This window comes from Mugil cephalus, chromosome 8 (assembly GCF_022458985.1).
Source record: "Mugil cephalus isolate CIBA_MC_2020 chromosome 8, CIBA_Mcephalus_1.1, whole genome shotgun sequence".
In the NCBI taxonomy this organism is placed as follows: Eukaryota; Metazoa; Chordata; class Actinopteri; order Mugiliformes; family Mugilidae; genus Mugil; species Mugil cephalus.
In genome coordinates, this window is record NC_061777.1 from 22,932,413 (window position 1) to 22,950,568 (window position 18,156).

At 42.3% G+C, this 18,156-nt stretch overlaps 1 protein-coding gene across 1 annotated transcript in view; it reads right to left on the minus strand.

Moving 5' to 3' along the window:
- Nucleotides 1-396: 396 nt before the first annotated feature.
- si:dkey-91m11.5 (PH_BCR_vertebrate and RhoGAP_Bcr domain-containing protein) overlaps nucleotides 397-18,156 on the minus strand; it is a 30,238-nt gene continuing 12,478 nt past the window's right edge. The window contains exons 2-23 of the mRNA XM_047592313.1: nucleotides 15,924-16,105; nucleotides 14,203-14,307; nucleotides 13,398-13,583; nucleotides 12,285-12,392; nucleotides 12,006-12,066; nucleotides 11,846-11,898; nucleotides 11,620-11,760; nucleotides 9,516-9,637; nucleotides 9,160-9,325; nucleotides 8,898-9,017; nucleotides 8,650-8,725; nucleotides 8,450-8,554; nucleotides 8,284-8,358; nucleotides 7,740-7,837; nucleotides 7,397-7,528; nucleotides 4,658-4,717; nucleotides 3,707-3,816; nucleotides 2,885-3,024; nucleotides 2,642-2,776; nucleotides 2,448-2,553; nucleotides 1,853-2,012; nucleotides 397-1,776 (exon numbers count right to left, since the gene is read on the minus strand). Of these exons, the coding sequence (XP_047448269.1) occupies nucleotides 1,687-1,776; nucleotides 1,853-2,012; nucleotides 2,448-2,553; nucleotides 2,642-2,776; nucleotides 2,885-3,024; nucleotides 3,707-3,816; nucleotides 4,658-4,717; nucleotides 7,397-7,528; nucleotides 7,740-7,837; nucleotides 8,284-8,358; nucleotides 8,450-8,554; nucleotides 8,650-8,725; nucleotides 8,898-9,017; nucleotides 9,160-9,325; nucleotides 9,516-9,637; nucleotides 11,620-11,760; nucleotides 11,846-11,898; nucleotides 12,006-12,066; nucleotides 12,285-12,392; nucleotides 13,398-13,583; nucleotides 14,203-14,307; nucleotides 15,924-16,105 (2,531 nt within the window). The 3' untranslated portion in view covers nucleotides 397-1,686. The remainder of the gene's footprint in view (nucleotides 1,777-1,852; nucleotides 2,013-2,447; nucleotides 2,554-2,641; nucleotides 2,777-2,884; nucleotides 3,025-3,706; nucleotides 3,817-4,657; nucleotides 4,718-7,396; nucleotides 7,529-7,739; nucleotides 7,838-8,283; nucleotides 8,359-8,449; nucleotides 8,555-8,649; nucleotides 8,726-8,897; nucleotides 9,018-9,159; nucleotides 9,326-9,515; nucleotides 9,638-11,619; nucleotides 11,761-11,845; nucleotides 11,899-12,005; nucleotides 12,067-12,284; nucleotides 12,393-13,397; nucleotides 13,584-14,202; nucleotides 14,308-15,923; nucleotides 16,106-18,156) is intronic.

An 18,156-nucleotide genomic window follows, 5' to 3' on the forward strand; every position in this document is an offset into this window, starting at 1 on the left:
AGTATCTATGTATCAGTTTACCCATGTCTCTCACATTATTTGGATTGTATCTCACACTTTAATTGTTATTCTTACAGCATAAATCGTTTTATTTTTGGAAGAATATTTAGAGAGGGGGCGTAGATTATTTTTTTGACCTATCATGCAAGACCCCTAAAGCCTGAAGTCCAGGAAAATGATACTTTTTTTCTTTCTTGAGTTGCATGCTCATTCCTTTCTTGCCCACAGCTTACCTCACCGTTTACACATCTTAGCTGGGCAGGTGCGATGTGAACAGGTGGTGCCCCACACCCACGGCTGTATAAGTTTAGTAGTGGATTTTTATTCCATAAAAGAAGACTGAAACTTCGCTGAGCCTGAAGGGACTGTTAGACGAGGAAGAACACAACTTAAGACTAATGTTACCAAGTTTTTATTTACATACATCATACATACATGACTCACCTGTCACTCTAAAAGTTATTGCTCATTGTACATGAATCACAAGCCTTCAGGGTTACAGTTTACTTGTAGTGATTAGGAGAAGAATATCACACAGTAGGTATGTGGATGATAAACCTGTAAATGACTCAGGATATTTGGATATGAGCGAATCACTGTGCTTTGACGGTCTTATAGGGAAATATTTGGTATTTCAGATCACCTCCAGATGCTCTTGTTTCTACAGCAGTGCGGTTTTGTTATTTAAAGGTTGAAGAGTACAGAGAAGGAATGCAGAAAGCAACACACACATATATATATATATATATATATATATATATATATATATATATATATATATATATTAACTCCAGCTGAATAAAATGATTCAGACAGAATCCAAAAAAAGGGGAGACATGAGACAAAAGAGATTTAAATACACACAGCACAGTATACATTCCATGGCTTGAAAAGCTGTATGCTGTGCGTTCTTCTGGAATGATTTCTCCTTTTGTTGTTTAGTAGCGCCCCCCAAAAGCACAAATAAGGTAGGTTTGGACACCACCAGAAGAACCTGCAAACTGAATAAGGTCATGCACAGCACAGAAAACAAAACAGTTCTAACGGTTAGGTCAATCATCATGCCTGCATGATGTTGTGAGTTAACTACAGTTTTCAGTCTCATACTTTTAAGTTCTGTACACAGAGATAGTGTAAACATTAGGTAAACTGAAATGTTCTATTGGTCATCAGCAGGGAAACATTGGCACAGGTGAGCCTTAAACCAAACAAAACATTTCTGGGGAAAAATAAGTATAAACATGAAAAATATGTCTATTCATCCGATCATTCATCCATCATCCACCCGCAGAAATAAATCTTACAAAACCCAGCAGGAGAAGAAGTCTCCCTTTGTAAATATTAAGCTAATGTGCACAGTGACAGAAAAGGGGAGGGAGGGAATCTAAGTACAGTAAATATTGCTTCTTGAAATTTAAATTAAATTAAAAAAGGAATGATACATCTTGTCCATACATCATACAGGGATGTCTTTCACAGACACAGCAGGTAAGCATTTAAGTAAACAGAACACACATGCTCATCTCCAAAAGAAATGGCTTTGGTCATGGTGGTCGTTTCCATTTTTAAATGGGTCGATGGCTCCCCCTGGTGGCAGCCTTAGCTGCTCCGCTCTATCCACCTCATTAAGAAGCCCACATTCTTCCTCAGAACAAGACTTTTATGGTCAAGTCCATGGGGTTCCTGTTATACTTCGGTAGAGAAGAGAAGGCTTTGCCGTTTGCTGTCAGGTGTTGGGATGCTCTCCAGCTGAAGGAAGTAGAGAAGAACTTGAACCTGTGGAAACAAACAAGAGATGATCAGAGCCAGTAGCTCTTAGATTCACTTACCACTATCCTGACATGAGCTTTACCTGAGACATGACCTCCAGAGACCAGCTGTCGTTCATAGAGATTGGCTGTGAGCTGTTTGAAATTTTGCTGTCTTTTTCAGACGGTCGAAGCAAAGTGGGACCAAAAACGGTGGCCAGATTGTGCAAAGACATCTTATTGACGCACTCATTTTCTGCCACCCTGTAAGTAAGCAAAATAAGATTTAAAAAAGACAATCACAAAACCTTAACCCAAACAATAACTCTTTACAAGAATCTGAAATGAGTAACAGAAACACGCTGCATTAGCACGCAGGCACAGTTATAATGGTGTAAGTTGTATTTACTGTAACAGTAGCACAAGAAAGAAGTAGCTAAGGTGTGCTAACAAGAGTCAAGCTGATGAGCAGTTATAGATAACGGACAGATTGATTAGCATAACTCTGTTTTCTGACTGACTCTGACAAAAAAGTTGCACTTGAACACACCGCAAAGACTGTAGCCCACAACCAACTGACTCAACCAGTGACGCTAAACCTATATATTCATCCATCGCAATACTACACACCTTCTACAGTGGAAACTGGAAAACTGATACACAATGGGTCAAAAACGTATTCCAGGTGAAGTTGTTTACCTTTTTAAGTGGTCAAGTACAAAGAGGAAAGTCACTAGGTTGGGTTCTGGTAAAGACAGCAGCAGGTTGAGCATGCAGCTCTCCTTGGCCACACTGTCAGACAGAGCTGCAAACGACAAATGAACGTCAAAGCATGCATTTATGTCCTCCTCACCAATGAGAAACGCTGCAAAAATAATCAAGTGATGACTCACCGATGCCTCCAGCAAAGTTGGGGTACAACTCATCAGTGAAAAGGGGCTCCGGCAGCTCACGGAAATACAGCTTGAGTGTTCCAGCGATGGCGTTAACATCCATCTCCCTCATCATGACAGAAACGTCCTTGTTGTCTGTGGGTCAGATGAGACGACGGTGAGAAGTGCACGAGACAGTTCTGCAGGGTTCTGTCTCAAGATTTGTATAAATGTAAACAATGTTTCCTCAGTGTCTGAACTCACTTGAATCGAAGGCAGCCTTCAGAGCCTGGATGTCAGTGGCGACGCCAGATACTCGGTAGATCCCCACTTCGTCCATCCCTCGCCGCTCAATCTCCTCCACACACTGGCGCACAATGAGTGGGACCTTAGAGCGTTCTCGCCTAGAGAGGACACAGTCACAGGGGCTCAACCTCTTAAACCCTCATACACAGACTCCTGATTGAAAGTGACAGACTCAACACAAACAGAGAACATCTGTGTGGCTCTAGTCTCATGAACACTTTACTGCAGAGGTGTGAGAATCAGATTGTACATTAAAGGGTAAATAAACATTACCTACATAAAAGTTTAGTACAGTCAAGATAGACTCTCCAAATAGGACATTTTTGGCACATTTTTAGCACATTTCTATGTGCAGCTTCCCTCAGTACTAGGGGCCCTGGGGTTGTATAAGTTAAAGGGGTTTCTTAAAGTTCAAATGATCACAGAAATACTGTAAAGACACAAGAACATAGTTTGAAAAACTGTAGCTGGTACTTTGTCACATGCATCTCAAACTGTTTCCTATTTTATTCTGCAAAATGCAACCATTACCAATTCTTGGTAAGTGTTAATTCAAGTTGCTAATATCGTCTTCACTTGTGGTAGTCGAGTATTCACTCAGGAATACTCAATTACTCATTCGTACAGGATAAAATGATTAATAGACGTTTTGTTTAGATGCTTCAGTTTCATGCTGCTAGAGTTATGTGTGTGGATCAAAAAATTGAAAAGAAATCCTTAAATCTCTAACCGTGGTACACACACACAGAACAGATATTGACATATGTACTCACTACTCACTTAGTTACTACGTTGATTTTCACGCCAAAGACGCCGGATTGTTTCCGTGAAGGCATTCGCTTCAAACTGAACTCTCTGCTTGTGAACTTCATCGAAAGCTTCACCTCGATCTGGAACAAGGAACAATTTCATTTAGAAGACAAGGCAGTAACGTAAAGAAATGTTACAGAAGCTAGCCATGTGACATAACAATAAATACTAAAATTTACAAACCGAACAGTCAGAAAACTGACTCAATAATCTCAGCTTCATAACAAAAATTAGTGTTGTACAACACGTCTGTAGCTAGTGATTATAAACTGAAGTCAGCTGAATTGAATTTAACAAGGATACATTTTATTTTATTTTATTTTATTTAATTACTTTAGGTCCATCAGTACGGGTCAGAAGAGTTACACCTTCAGAACCACTTTTATCTATTAAAGCTTAGTAAGAGATTCTTATTGACAACAATTAAAAATAAATACATAAATAAATTTCTTAACCAAGGTGAAAAGAGACTTTTCAAAGGACATCTCGTTCTGTGTATCAATTATTAGTGATGCATTAAATGGAGAATCAAACTTTTTCTTAAAGCCACAGTGAAAAAGGTTTTTCTCCCTCTAGTGGTGGTAAGATGAATTACACAAACACATCGTTCGAGTATATGATGAGCTTCTTTCCATGCTCTACACCCCTTGACTATTTTGTACTTTCAGATTTTTATCATTCTTCCAAGTGAACCATCTGAGTATCTTTTTTTATTTGGAGCTTCAGATATTTGTTCTATTTCATTCTTTTGAACCACACTTCAGTTTCATTCAATTCAGTTGGATTTATATAGCGTCAAAAACAGTCCAAACTGCCGGTATTGGTTGATATTAAGTGAACTGTTCAAGAGCACAAGCAGGAGCATGTCGCCACACAAAACAGATTTAACTCCAGTACACAACAAAATACAAAGAGGCTTACCCCATTCATGGTGATTACTGTCCTCTGCCAGTCTTTATTCTGTAGAGTCTGGGGATCCAGCTTTAAAAAAAAATAAGACAAAAGTTTACTATTAAGTCATTTTATTGAACTATTAAGTCTGGCTTCATCTGGATCAATCCGGATTCTCTTCAGAATTCAAACCAGAAAACATTTTATCGGTCCTAAATGAGAGGATTAAGTAAGAAGTTCAATGAACAAATGTAGGAAAACATGAGAATTAACTGCCTAATCAAATCACACAGCCTCACATGTACATAAAATTATTGTGCCAAGTGTCTGGTCTATTTTAGTCATCTGACTAATAACAAAAACCCTGGCTTTGTTTACAGTGATCAGGCATGAGTAATGTGATAACATCATGTCCTCGACACTAAGCACTCTGCCAGTCCAACATGCCAGATGTTCAGATCTTTCCCCCAAGAAACCATCAAATCTAATTCAGATATTCCTTTGCTCAGTGAAATCTTTTTCTTTCTTTTCTTTCTTTTTACCATAATACATCATCTATCAAAAAGAATAAAAATAATCACATCATACCCAACTCAAATATGGCTTGAGACAAGCCTGTCCTTCTATCCAAGTTTCAAGACATCCTTCAAAAAAAAACAAACCATGTGGCTCCATCCACAGCTCACTTTCTTTATCTTTTCCGTACCTTTTGTCTTAGCAGACTGCTGCGGACTCTGTCCCACAGACGGGCCCCTGTGCTCGGGGTTTTCCTCAGAGTTATGTCCACCTCATCTTCCGTCGTGCTGTTGGCCTCAGTCTCCACATTCTCTTCTTCATTAGGATTACTCTCACTCATCCTTTCTGGCATGAGCGCTTCTCTATTCTGAAATGTTGCTTCCACGGACTAATGGCTAACAAACAAAGAAAACAGCACTGCTCTACAGATCTCTAAACTAATGAGCTAAAAGAGTAGCAAGGTCCATCCTCCCTGAACAACGAGCCATCGATCGAATCGCTTTGAAGAATCTCAATCATCTTCACTGAAAACTTTGTCATCTTTCACGTCTCGACATTGTTGCACTCCAAATGCTTTCATTCCAGTGGGAGGCTCGACGGGAACAAAGCCACGCAGCCTGCCGACCACGCTTCCCTCTGTGTTGTTCTACTTCCCAGATGGATTTGGGGGATTAACTCTTCAGAATCCCCTCCTACCCTCATTACCAACATGCTCACGCCTACCGCACCGTAGAGCTCAGGTAGCACAAACAGGATCCTCTCAGGCCAATTACTGGTGAACTTTAACATAAGAGCCAACACGTGCCTTGTCTTACCCATATCTGAACCTGATATGTACTGACCGACCACAACATTATGACCACTGACTGATTATCGCTACATCATTGCATCTGTCAGTGGGTGGGATACTATTAGGCAGGGAGTGAACATACTGTCCACAAAGCTGATGTTAGAAGCAGGAAAAATGGGCAAGGGGCAAATTGTGACGGCTAGAAAACTGGGTAATATTCACATAGGTTCATTAGATTCATTAGATCAATGTTATTCACTTCACTGGTTGACACTTTAATATTGTGGCTGATCATATGCCATTACCACTGCTACTAGTACCTCTCCTAAAGGCTTTTAACTCAACTTTTGTTTTCTTAGAGAACAACTCCTTAAGCCCCGCTCCATCCCACTTAATCCCACTTTTTATCTGTTGATGTTAAAGAATGAAGCTTTTGACAGTACATCCTTAATTGCATAATAATAGACTTTTCAAGGATTCAGGGACTTTTATGCACTCAGGTCCCAGATTATTTCCCATAGTATAGTATAGTAGTACTATAGTGCTATAGTATATACATACTTAAATCTCACCCTTGATTTAATTCCTAACGTATTATGCAAGGATAAACCCTCTCGTTACCACTGATGTAGACATCAACAAATGAAGCACACAGGCCAGTGTCTGACTGCACGTACCCAAAGTTCTAAAGCTCCACTTTCCTTTAAGAGTTGCTTTTGTTTTGACCCACCTGTCCAGTAGGGAAATCCCTTTACTGGCTGATCAAAGAGCCCTCTGTGTCTTTCCCCCTCTGTCATACACTGGAGCCAGGCCAGCGGGTACATTTGGTCAACCCAAAGTCTAATCCGCCCTCTGTCACAACACCCTCTCAGGGGTCACGCTGAAGGGACTCGGTGGTAACCTAACGGCTCACTTCTTTTACAGCTGTAAAAGGCCCCCACAGGACGGATAAGATAAGATAAGACCCCACTGTGGAGCAACAGGAATCAATAGACTGGGAGCACATTTACTTCATTTCAGTAAAATAAAGTCTGGAAATACCACGTGTGTGATTCGGGTCACGATATGTCTAAAACAAATCTAGTGCAAAGGCAACTGGACTGGTTTGAGTCTTCTGGAAGATGCCAACCAGTACTTATTATAAGCCACCTATACATCTAAAAACCTTATTTACCCGCCAGCAATTTAGACCTGAAGAAACTACTTGCATGATGTCATTACCTTTTTTTTTTTTTTACTTTGTTTTCTATCATTTGTGATACAATGTGACGTGTAAGAGGTTTAAAAAAAAAGACTATAAAAGTGACTAATTCTCTTTTTGGTAAATTACATTAAATGAACCTTATCTACTATTATCATGCTGGTAAAACTAAAACACCTTAAAAGCGTAACCACTTGCAGCTCCAGAGCACATCACAGAAAAACAAACAGAGCTTTTCACGTGACCCCTGATTTGTCCCTACCTTTATTTGCCCTTTGGCCATGATCTTGTCTGCGGTCTCGCCGTCTTCTTTGCTCTGCTTGGTTTTGCTGTAGCACTTGTCATAGCAGAGCAGCCTCAGAGTCTGAGAGCCCTCCAGTTCAATCTCAAACTCCTTGCATGGAAACAGAAAAAAAGGCATGTGAGGCTTCAGCCCAGTGCACATCAGTATTATTTGCTCCATGATTTCATGAGCATCCGTGGCCTTTTCCAGAACTGGTTTATTATAATGAGGTCATACCTGAGGGGGAGTGTCTTTTTTAGGATTGTTCTTAATGACATTTAAAACATAAAGTCCTCATTCACTTTCTGATCTGCACTCTCACCTCGTTCCAGCTGGGCTCTGTAGAGTCTCTGTACACCCGCGTTTTTGCTTTGTTCACAAAGTAGCCGAAAGAATCCACCTCCAGAGAGCAGTACAGGTCTAGTGGGGACAAGCAAGTGGTTTTAACGGTTGAGTCAAAGTGAAACTAAAGACTAAAACTCAGCATTAAACTGGCTGAGACATGCCCATGCGTCACTGTGTACAGACTGTGTCTCCAGAACTCTCTCTTTCTGTTTCCTCATTTCAAGTCTAATATTACTGGACTACCTTTTAGGACAAAGAGCACAAAGTTGCTTAAGCAGGCAGTGAATTTGAGAAGCCAAAGGCATATTTGAGGAGGCTTGTACACAGTGTTCCTGACTAATCCCACTTGTTCCCCTGCAGCTGCCCTCCCAGCTGACAGCCACAGAGAGGGAGAGAGGGAGAGGGAGAGAGGGAGACAGAGAGGGTGGGATTGATAGAGAGGATGATGCATGCGACGTCATAAGCAATCTTATTATCAGCTAGATGATTTCTAATCGGAAAGAGAAGAAGAAGAAGCTTACTTAAGCTCTGTTTGAGCCCCGACGCAGAATGGACGATGACATTCAAGAAGCCATATAAACCAGGAGATTCATCATCTGTGAAGGAAAGAGTTTAGGTTGAAGACTGCTGAGGGTAGAATAAAGGTAACTGAAATCCTTAAAAAATGCATAGCCAAGTCAAACCTACCCTCTTTATTCATGGTCATTGGGATAGTGTGAACAGTCTGGAGCTTCACACATGAGTTGGTGAGCATCTGCAGCTCCAGGGAGGTCAGAGAGAAGCTTTTAAAGCCTGCAGGTTACCGTGGTGAGGGGGGAGAATTACATTAAAAAACTGCTACCATGATACTGGGATCACGACTCATGACGGTGGAAGGAAAAACTCACACTTCTTCTGCTGCTCACGAATGATCTCCCTCCACTCTGCACGCTCATAATCAGAAGAGATAAGAAATGTGAAGCCCTGAAAGAAAATAAAGAGCATTACGCTGAGGTTTGTTGTGCTGTAATTCCATGCTGCCGACAGCAGGGGGGAGCAGAAACCAAATTAAGAAGTTGCTATTGCAACACAAGAAATTCAAAATAATATATTTTATCCATGATTAAATATCCCTAATTAAGAACCCATGACGTACTTTGCCGTTTCTGTTGGCCACCCTGAACGCCATGTTGGGGGACATGAGAAGCAGCAGGGACTCTTGCTCTGATAACTTCTTCCTCAGTCTCTCAATCACCTTGGATCCTTTAGTGGTTCTCTGCAAATAAATATCACCATAATTAATGTACTGCAGGTCCTGTCATCTGGAGAATTTGCTAAGTTCATGTGCTTATCTTTATGTTCTTCATTATATTTCTGTTAGTCTTCAGACTTTGGTATAAAAGTGGCATTGTCCTCACCTTCTCTCTTTGGATCTCATTCTTGATCTGGGAGATTTTGATCTTCATCGCATCAATCTCCTCATCCTGGAGAAGAGGGATGGAAGTGGACTCACAGTCCTCAATAGTCTGGAAGGTCAGGTCAGCTAGTGGTATGTACCACTTGCAGTCATACTGTTGTCCTTTCCTGTTGGAAGACGAGATACGTGAATAAAAACATACATTTTTTAAACGTCAGACAGCATCAATAGTTGGGCAGAATGGATTTCAGCAAATTAAAGCTTCTGGGAGGAGCAACGTTTGTTCTCCAGAGAGCGCGTCTTCTGGGTCACAAGGCTGCACCTCTAACCTCAGGCTGGAGGCTGACCCAGACTTACCCTGCAGCCTGTTTCTTCAGCTTGGCGCAGAGCAGCAGGTCGGTGAAGAGGAAAACGTGGCGGAGTTTCCGGGAGCCTTCGACCAGCTCCACCATGAAGCAGTCCCTCAGCAGCTGACGGTGCTGCCAAAGAGAAATCACAAAGTATGTGATGAGTCTCAAACATGCCCCCACTAATTTTTCATTATTTTTAATGAAGCTGTAATTACTGCACCAGAGCAAACAGTGGCAATTCAAAAGAACTGCTGAAAGTGTTTAATTTGAGTTTTCCACTGACACCAGGGGTCTCATGCTGAGGTTTGTGCATGTTTGTAATTGTTTCACTCCCTGCGGTGCTGCTACTGCTCTCTATAGATGAATGCCACCCAACCACGAAACAAACAAAACACTCATAACAATAACTAAAAACAGGGCAGTAAGTCCATGCAGCCAATTTAAGCCTCTGTGGCTTTTGTTTGGTAACTGACTCTAACATCAGAGCTTCTCTTCGTCGTCACACCGTCTCGTCTGAGGGGAGGCTGGAGGTGGATGCGACGGCACTAGCCTTTCCTGCGTGAGCGTGCGTCTAAATTCTTCATCTGCCCTCCGACCTCTGGGCTGGGGCTGTTTGCGGTGACACTGCCCATGTGAGACTCTGCCATCCCACACCAACCGCAGTTTGACAAAAACAAGGAAATCACTGCGGCATGGTTTTCCTCTGGTGTTTCTGCACACTCAGCTCTGGCTGGTCACCAACACACTAGTTCAGGGACTCAAACATGTTCAGCACTGTCCTGGTTTCAAAAAGAGGCAGCAGGGTTACATCCGCTTATTGTTTTGTTACACAAATAGTCAATAATCCAATGGAAAACAAGTGCTGCCACTGAACAGAGCTCACACCCAATATACTACATGCTCTGGGTTAAATGGTCAGGGTAATTACAGGCAGAGACACGACAACTCACCAACAGTGGATGCGAATTTAGTCAAGAGCAGCTGACCTTACAACAACAAACCCGTATTTTAAACTGACTGTCACGTCCTGGCTTATTATCTGTCAATCTCTTTCTGACGTTCAGACTTCCTAGACAATATACAGAAGAACATTCCCAAGAACTTTCTTTGATTTAATATCCTACTCTGGTGGGAAGGACCAGTTCCCAGAAACAACAGAGGAAGTTCTTGATCGGGCCATCTGAATCAGAGCCCTGAGATGCATGCTTCTGAGGAGGGGGCGGGAGGGTTCAGGAAGCACGGGTAAATCAGTACACGCCCAGTGCAAAAGACTGGTTAGACAGTGAAGCTGATAAGGCGCGCTGCAGGTCATTTCTGGGAAACAGGGTTGACAGCGTAGTAGGGAAGGATGGGAGTGAGCGCCGAGGTAATAGCCGGGTTTTCCTGGTTTGCAACACTGAGACCCTCTGCCTCCAGGTTTTTACACCGCCTTCCTCTACACTCCACTTCCTTCACAGACAGGCTGAGATGAGTCAGCAACAACCTGACTCACAAGCCGGTTTTATTGCAGCTTCCAGACACCTTGTGCTCTGAGCTTTTTACTGTTAATACAAAGTGTGACGGAAACTGTGGGGGCAGATACGATCTTGAATTCCACAACTGTTTCATTGTTACATTCAAATTTGTGAAACGCTTTTTAGTAATCTATTGTATGAAAACCTCAAAAGAACACAAATAAGTTTTCTTGTAAAATATCAAACAATAACATGTAGCCTAATTCATGTTGTAGATTTTAGCCACATTAGGAAACAACTACTGGATGGACTGCCATGCAGTTTCTCAGGACGATTATCAAGATATTTGGCCGTTGTTAATAATTTTTTTTTTTTTTAAATCAGCAGGTCAACATCAACACTGAGCTCATGTTAGCATACTGAAAAGGTGCTTTTGCACCATGATGTGTTAGTTACGTTTGGTTAGGAAAGTACAAGTACAGTTGAAAACTATATTCAAAGCATGACAATTGTTGAATTTCTCTTTGGCAAAGAGAATAAGTGCTCAGTGGGTGTGAGCGCATTTTTTTAATGTCAAAAGCAGATTTACCAGCATGTGGTGATAAAGTCATTAGTCCAACCCTGATGTGATATCGAAACTGAACTTTCAACACTGACCTCTCCCTTCTTAACCGTCATGGACTGCCTGCGGGGGGTAATCTCTTCATTAATACTGGACAGAAAATTCTGGGAGATACGCAGGGCATCCTGTAACAGTGGATAGTCTGGGTGGCTGGATGGTGTGTGCTTCAGTAAATCCTGGAGCAGAAATAAAAAAAAAATTACAATGAAGTCAGGGAGAGAGAGAGGAGGATCCACATTACTGTAAGGGAGGCGCACTTACGTGTAGAACGAGTGTGCTGCGAGTCACTCTGTCCACGGGCTTGTAGAGAAGAGCTGTGGAGGAGGAAGAGTCATCTCAACAGGCCTCGTCACAGCTCAATAATAGGAATAGCAATATCGATTAATGTGGAGGCTGGCCGTGCATTTGACTCAGTACTCACTTTCCAGAGAATTTTTAGCCGACGGGTCTTTGCAGTCCTTTGTGCTTTTAACCTTGAGATTCTGGCAGGGAGATAACACCAGAGGGATTGGTGAGGAAAAAATATCCTCTATAAATGGCTGCAACTGCCCCGCAGAGCAATTAAAACAATCAGCAGCCATGCAGCTCTTTACAGTGTGAAGGCTGCTGAAAACTGCCCTGTCATCACTTGTCCCAGGCAGCTGTACAACATCAAACACTTGCCTGCTGCAGCCCTGCTGTGTGTAGCGTGATTACATACCTCAGATATCTCTGCGAACTGAGCGTTTGCCTGGCAGCACTTGTCCGCGGTGTCCACAGCAACCTTATAGTTATCCACAAAGGCCCGGTACACTCCAAGCTGGCTGGCCTACAGCGCACAAGAGCAAGATAATACTTGTTTCATAACAGAGGACGGATTTCTCTAGTCTGTGAGCAGCACTGGGTACCCTGCAGTGTCACGGTGTGCGGACATGAGCTGGCAGTTTTACAGATGAACTCATACAAGTGAGTGTGAATTCATTTTTGCTCACGTGTCTCTATATAAATCCCTGTGTCCAACAGCGAGGTGAGCTCTTACTCATCAACCTCCTATAGAGCATTTTGTACTCCTTTACTGCCTGTCATGTGGTGAAGCGAGCCTTTAATCTGGCCAGGAGATGACTCCAGACAGTCTACTCAGGTTTACGTTACAAGATCCACAGAGCGTTATGTTACAGCCAAAGACTCCCACCTTCTGCCCATTCAAGTCCTCCCTCTTTCAACCACCATTAATGATCTTAGAATGACATTTAAGGAGGGCTATCATTAGTTTTTGAAAGAAATTGACTTGGTCTCTTTCATGAAAACCCAACATACAATTTGGTATGTGGAGGCTGTTATGATGCTTGGTGCTCTCATCCACAGGAGGATTAAATGAGACTTTTTATGTGGTAACTAGACTCTAATAGTGCAGTTAAACAAGTGTTCAAAACCACTGTCCAACCATTTTGCTCTTATCGCTTACTTCGTATGTCACTGCTCTCAGACTTTAGTTTACTCTGTTAATTTGTTTCTGCAGCTCTCAAGTTAGTTCAGAAGAAGTGGACAAACCAGTTTTGGTTGCTTGATCTCAAAACACTGTCACGACATGACTTTCCTCTGAAATATTTCCTTGGATGAAGTCATCCACACATAAATTAACGGTGATTTATTTTTTTCCCATGGTAGGGTTGGTTGTAATCATGTTAGGTTTATTATTATATGATATTTTGACACGGCTGATGTCCTCATAATTAATAACAGCAGGTAAGGGAAAGCATCATAAAATATCCTGCTCAATGTGCCATTCTAACTTTAATTACTTGTTTAGATCGAATGAAGCAAACAAAGTTACCAGCTTCTGGAAGAGGTCGCCCACACACTGCTGCGGACTCCAGTCCTGGATCCGGGGCAACAGAGCGTCATAGAAGTCCTTGTGTATCTCATGAAGCTCTGGTACTTTGAAGAAGATGGTCTCTATCTGCTGGATGGTCAGCATTGGTTGGGATGTTGTGGCTGCTGCTCTCAGAGGCTTCATGGGCTAGACAAATAATCACAGTACATATGTAAGAAACTGTTGTATATGCAAAATGACATAAAAGTACCACCAGGAAAAAAAGGCCAACAGTGTCATGGCCTCATGATGCATGTATCAAGACTGGCACTTGAACACACCACAAAGGCTGTAGCCAACGGCCAGCTGGTGCAACAGCTGGCCATTGGCCATCTTTGCCTGTGTGTAAAATAATAATCTAGTTCTCTAAGCTGAATTTCCAGAGTGATCTCTCGGCTCACCTCCAACTCAACCACTCACAGACACTCACCAATGGCCCACTGCTGGAAAACGGTAGGTAGCATTGTTTGAAGTTAGCTAACATAAGCCATGTCTTGCCAAGCTTAAATTTGTGGTTTTTGACCACAAATTTAACAGGTGTTTTCTTGCTTATGAATTCAACTTTTCATTTGTAAGAGAAATAAGTTGTCAGCAAACATCTACTACAAGTATGCTTGCTAGGTTAGCCAACAAGGCTCGTGACTTTTTCATTTGAATGTGTTGTCTCAAAAGTTCTATAGGCTGGTAGATGGATTCAGACTTACTTGGTAATCTATCTCTTTATAATCCTATTTAACAGTTAGTGTGTGTTGTAAGTTCAACATACTATCAGCAGGGCCTCCAGGTGGTTGAGGTATGTCTCTTCGCTAGCCAAGATTCCTGACAGAACCCACTTTCTCATCTCCAGACCTTTCTCCTGATCCAACTCCACCTGATACAAACACAGGAACAGAGAAAACATGTGGCATTCTCCAACACTGAAGGTTCATGATGACAGCATGACAGGTAAACAAAAAACATGTTGTATGAATTTTAATAAACCTCCCACACATGTCTGCAAACCCCTGGCTGCAGATATTGGTGTTGTGGTCTTGGGGAAGACCAGATTTGATTAAACTCGGTAGGAGTTTTACATTCCAAGAGGCCTGCACCAGAGACTCCTAGCATTGAAAGGAAGACAAATGTGTTTCTAGTCCAGGAGTTGTTATTCCAAACAGACCAGAAACATCAGTCATCTTTGTGGGAACTTATGTTAGTAAGACACTTACTGGAGCACTGAGCAGAGCTGTACTGAGCTCTGCCATTATATTTATTGGATAAAAAAAGCTGTGTGAGCCCCCACCCTCACATCTCCACCATGATTTAGCCTTTGAAGATCACCATGTGTATACATCAGAGGATAAGAATACCGCAGATAGTACAGGAGCAGAGGAGAATGGGGAGGGGACTACGTCTCTTTTTAACATCTGTTTACCCACAGTGTGTTAGCTGAGTATGTTCGGTCTTTTTCAGCAACGCCCTGTGTCACACTGAAAAGCACTCCCATATGGGAGCTATATGGTTCACTGTGTGGATTTTATTGTTAGCCTGTGGACACCTCAGCTTGAGTGGCTGTTTGAATGCCTTGCTTGAAGTTCACTCTGTCCATAATTTACCCAATGAAGTTCAGATTCTTTGTCCCAGAGAGTGTTGCTCAGCCTGTGAATGTTCTCTAAGGCTCTAAAGGAGCTTTCTAAACATTTAGTAATACAGCTATAAATCTATTGCCAGACAGGCTGTGTTATGAACCTCTCGATGCAGAGACTGAAAGTTTAGCAATGTACGGATGCATTGTGGGAAGTGAAGAATATAGAAAGTTAAAACTGAATTTGTTTTGTTGAAGATGATTCACCATCATTCGAGTAGCTCCTCAGGTCTAACTGACTGGTGGGGAGTTAAGGTTTTCATTAGGAACATGTGTGAAACTCAACTTGACTAGGGTCTGTTAACAACCCAATACTCACTTGCAATTAGAGGAATGTGTTCAGAATGCGTTTCTTTTCTAAATGAATTGTACCCTAAAGACACATCTTCTGCTGTGGTTTCAGATATCCCATGACTTGGATGAATAAACTAATAGACTATTATAATGTTAATTTGAAAATAAGAGTAGAATTACTAAACAATCCAGATCACTGTAGAGTTGGTGCCACACAACATATGACAATAAAGGCCTTGTGGCAGATTTCAAATAATGTGATTTGTTTAATATAAAGCACAAAGGGGAGGCTATCCTGGCAGCACAAACCAACAAAAATATAAATTCGTCTGGAGTTTGCAGGATGTTTATGACACACACGTGCATGCTATTGACAATATGGGAACAGAAAATAAAGCAGCAACAGGTTTGTAATTAATTGCATTTATGTAATGTACAATTAATCTGACCGCTTTGAGGAATTGATGCACATCAACACTGGGGTAGAAGATGAAACACTTGAGAGGAACTGTGAGCAGACAGACACAGCTAACGTCTCTGATGTGCTAGAGGTGAAGTAGTAACTTTACCGACAGCGTGGACTCCAGAGAACCAGAGGACTGCGTGTCTCGGCTGCTCCGGCTCTTGGAGCGGAGCCGCGGAGAGGATGAAGGGGATCCGGTAAAGGACAGGGGGCCGTGGCGAGGCAGATTCTCCTCCGAATTCTCCAGTTCGTAGCCATATGATGGAGGGTTTTCATTATAGGGAGCCTCTGCAAGAAACAGTTAAACAAAGGACAACAGTCATACGGTGCACATTTAAACTGTTAGGTCTTGTAGTTAAGGTAGAGAAACGTCAACGTCAAACGCACCGAATTCAAACATTTTTCTTTCTGGTGAACTCTGTCAAAACAGAATAAAGAGGGTGGCGCTAAACAAAACAGCAGAATTAAGCAGCTTGAAGGAGTGGGTGGAGACCAAACTAGAGCCCATTGTCAGGTCAGGTAATAATCTTATTACCTGTTCTACTGGGAAACTTAGGTGCAGGCATTTATGTTTATCTTACTTTGACACATAAAACCACCTGAGCATTGTTGCAGACCAAGCACACCCCAAAGGCAATAGGGTGTTCCTTGCATCCTGGCGCCACATGTTCCCTAGCCAAGTGATGCACATGCACCTGTCTGTCCATATTTAAAAGAAATTGTGATTTATCAGACAAGACCACCTTCCTCAATTGCTCCATGTTCCAGGTCTAATGCTCAGAGCCCGCATTAATTTCTAAAGCAATATGAGCTATAGAATATGAGCTTAGTTCGTCTGGGTCAGGTTACATGGGCCAGCCTTTGCTCCCCGTGTGCGTCAGCCTTGAACACCAATGACCCTCTCATCAGTTCACTGCTTTTCCCTCCTTGGATCACTTTTCAAAAGTATTGACCACTGCAGACCAGGGACACCCCACAAGAGCTGCAGCGTTGCAGATGGTCTGACCGAACTGTCTAACCACCATAGTTGGTTCTCGTCAAAGTCAAATTCTTCTACTTGCTCAGTTTTCCTCCTTCGAGCATCAGCTTTGACTGTCTGCCCAATATATCCCACCCACTGACAGTGTTGCTCATTCGACCAGTGTCTACGATCCTAATGTTATGGCTCAGTGTATATTTTCACAAAATAATTGTGACTGTTGTTATTATTTTCTTCATTATACCCCTGAATCCACTGGGGACCATGAATACTAATCAGTGCCTTAGTTCTTTTTCTACTGTTTGTCTTACTATCAAATGCTCTTTTAACCTTTACAAACTTGTAACCTACAACAAATCTATTCCATCAACCGTGCCTGCCACCGAGGGTTCATGCCAGTCGAGTAGATAAGCCTGGGAAACTGCCCGCGCAACACACATGCTCTGTTCATGCCAGCCTTGTTAAACAATGTGTTTCCTTCAGCTAAGGGTTTATGGTTGTGTTCAGGATCACAGAGAACTGGAGAGGTGCTGCTGTAGCTGGTGTTCCTGCTAATCAAAGCGGTCTCAAAGTTCAGACGGCAGCACCACACTAACACAAAAACACAAAAAAACATAAACATAAAAACGGTCGAGCCTGGACCTCGTTGTAACACGTTTAATCACGCTGACAGCCAGTGTGTGCTGGAAAAACAAGTGTAACGACTGAGAAGTATGCTGTGCCCCTTGTTATCGCAGTCATTTCAAACTTTTTAACAGAGACTGACGATGACGATCAACAGCCTCTGCATCCTGTAATTACCGTGAGCCACCCCTGACTCACCAGTACTTATCGTCATTATTATCATCGTCTTATCATTGTTATCATTATCATCATCAAGTGTGTGGCAGCCGGCAGATTCAGAGCAGAGATCTTGGTCAGCCCCAACAAAAAAAATGAAGGAAACTGAAATAAAAAGTAAGGTATGTTAAATAGAGGTTTCAAAACTGGTTTACCTCAGCTTGAAAACAGGAAAGAGAGGATTCCGGAAACTGTGGGACGATAAGGACAAATTACCCTGGAGAGGGGACTGGAAGACAGTCTGACTGACAGGATGACATCCACAGAGGCCATGACAAAGGGCTCAAACACACACACCGGGCCCAGCAGAGGGGCAGAGAGCTGTATTGACTGCTTGAGGAAGAGAAGACTGCAGTCCAAACAGCTTCAGAGCACAGGGGAAGTCCATGTGAAAGGCCACTCTGTGTTACAGTGAGATTATACATCAGGCCCGGGCACTGGCTGAATAACACATCCTCTCTTAGGCAGCAGCCTTGGACCCAGAAACTATCTAAACTAAACAGCCGGAGCATAGAAAACA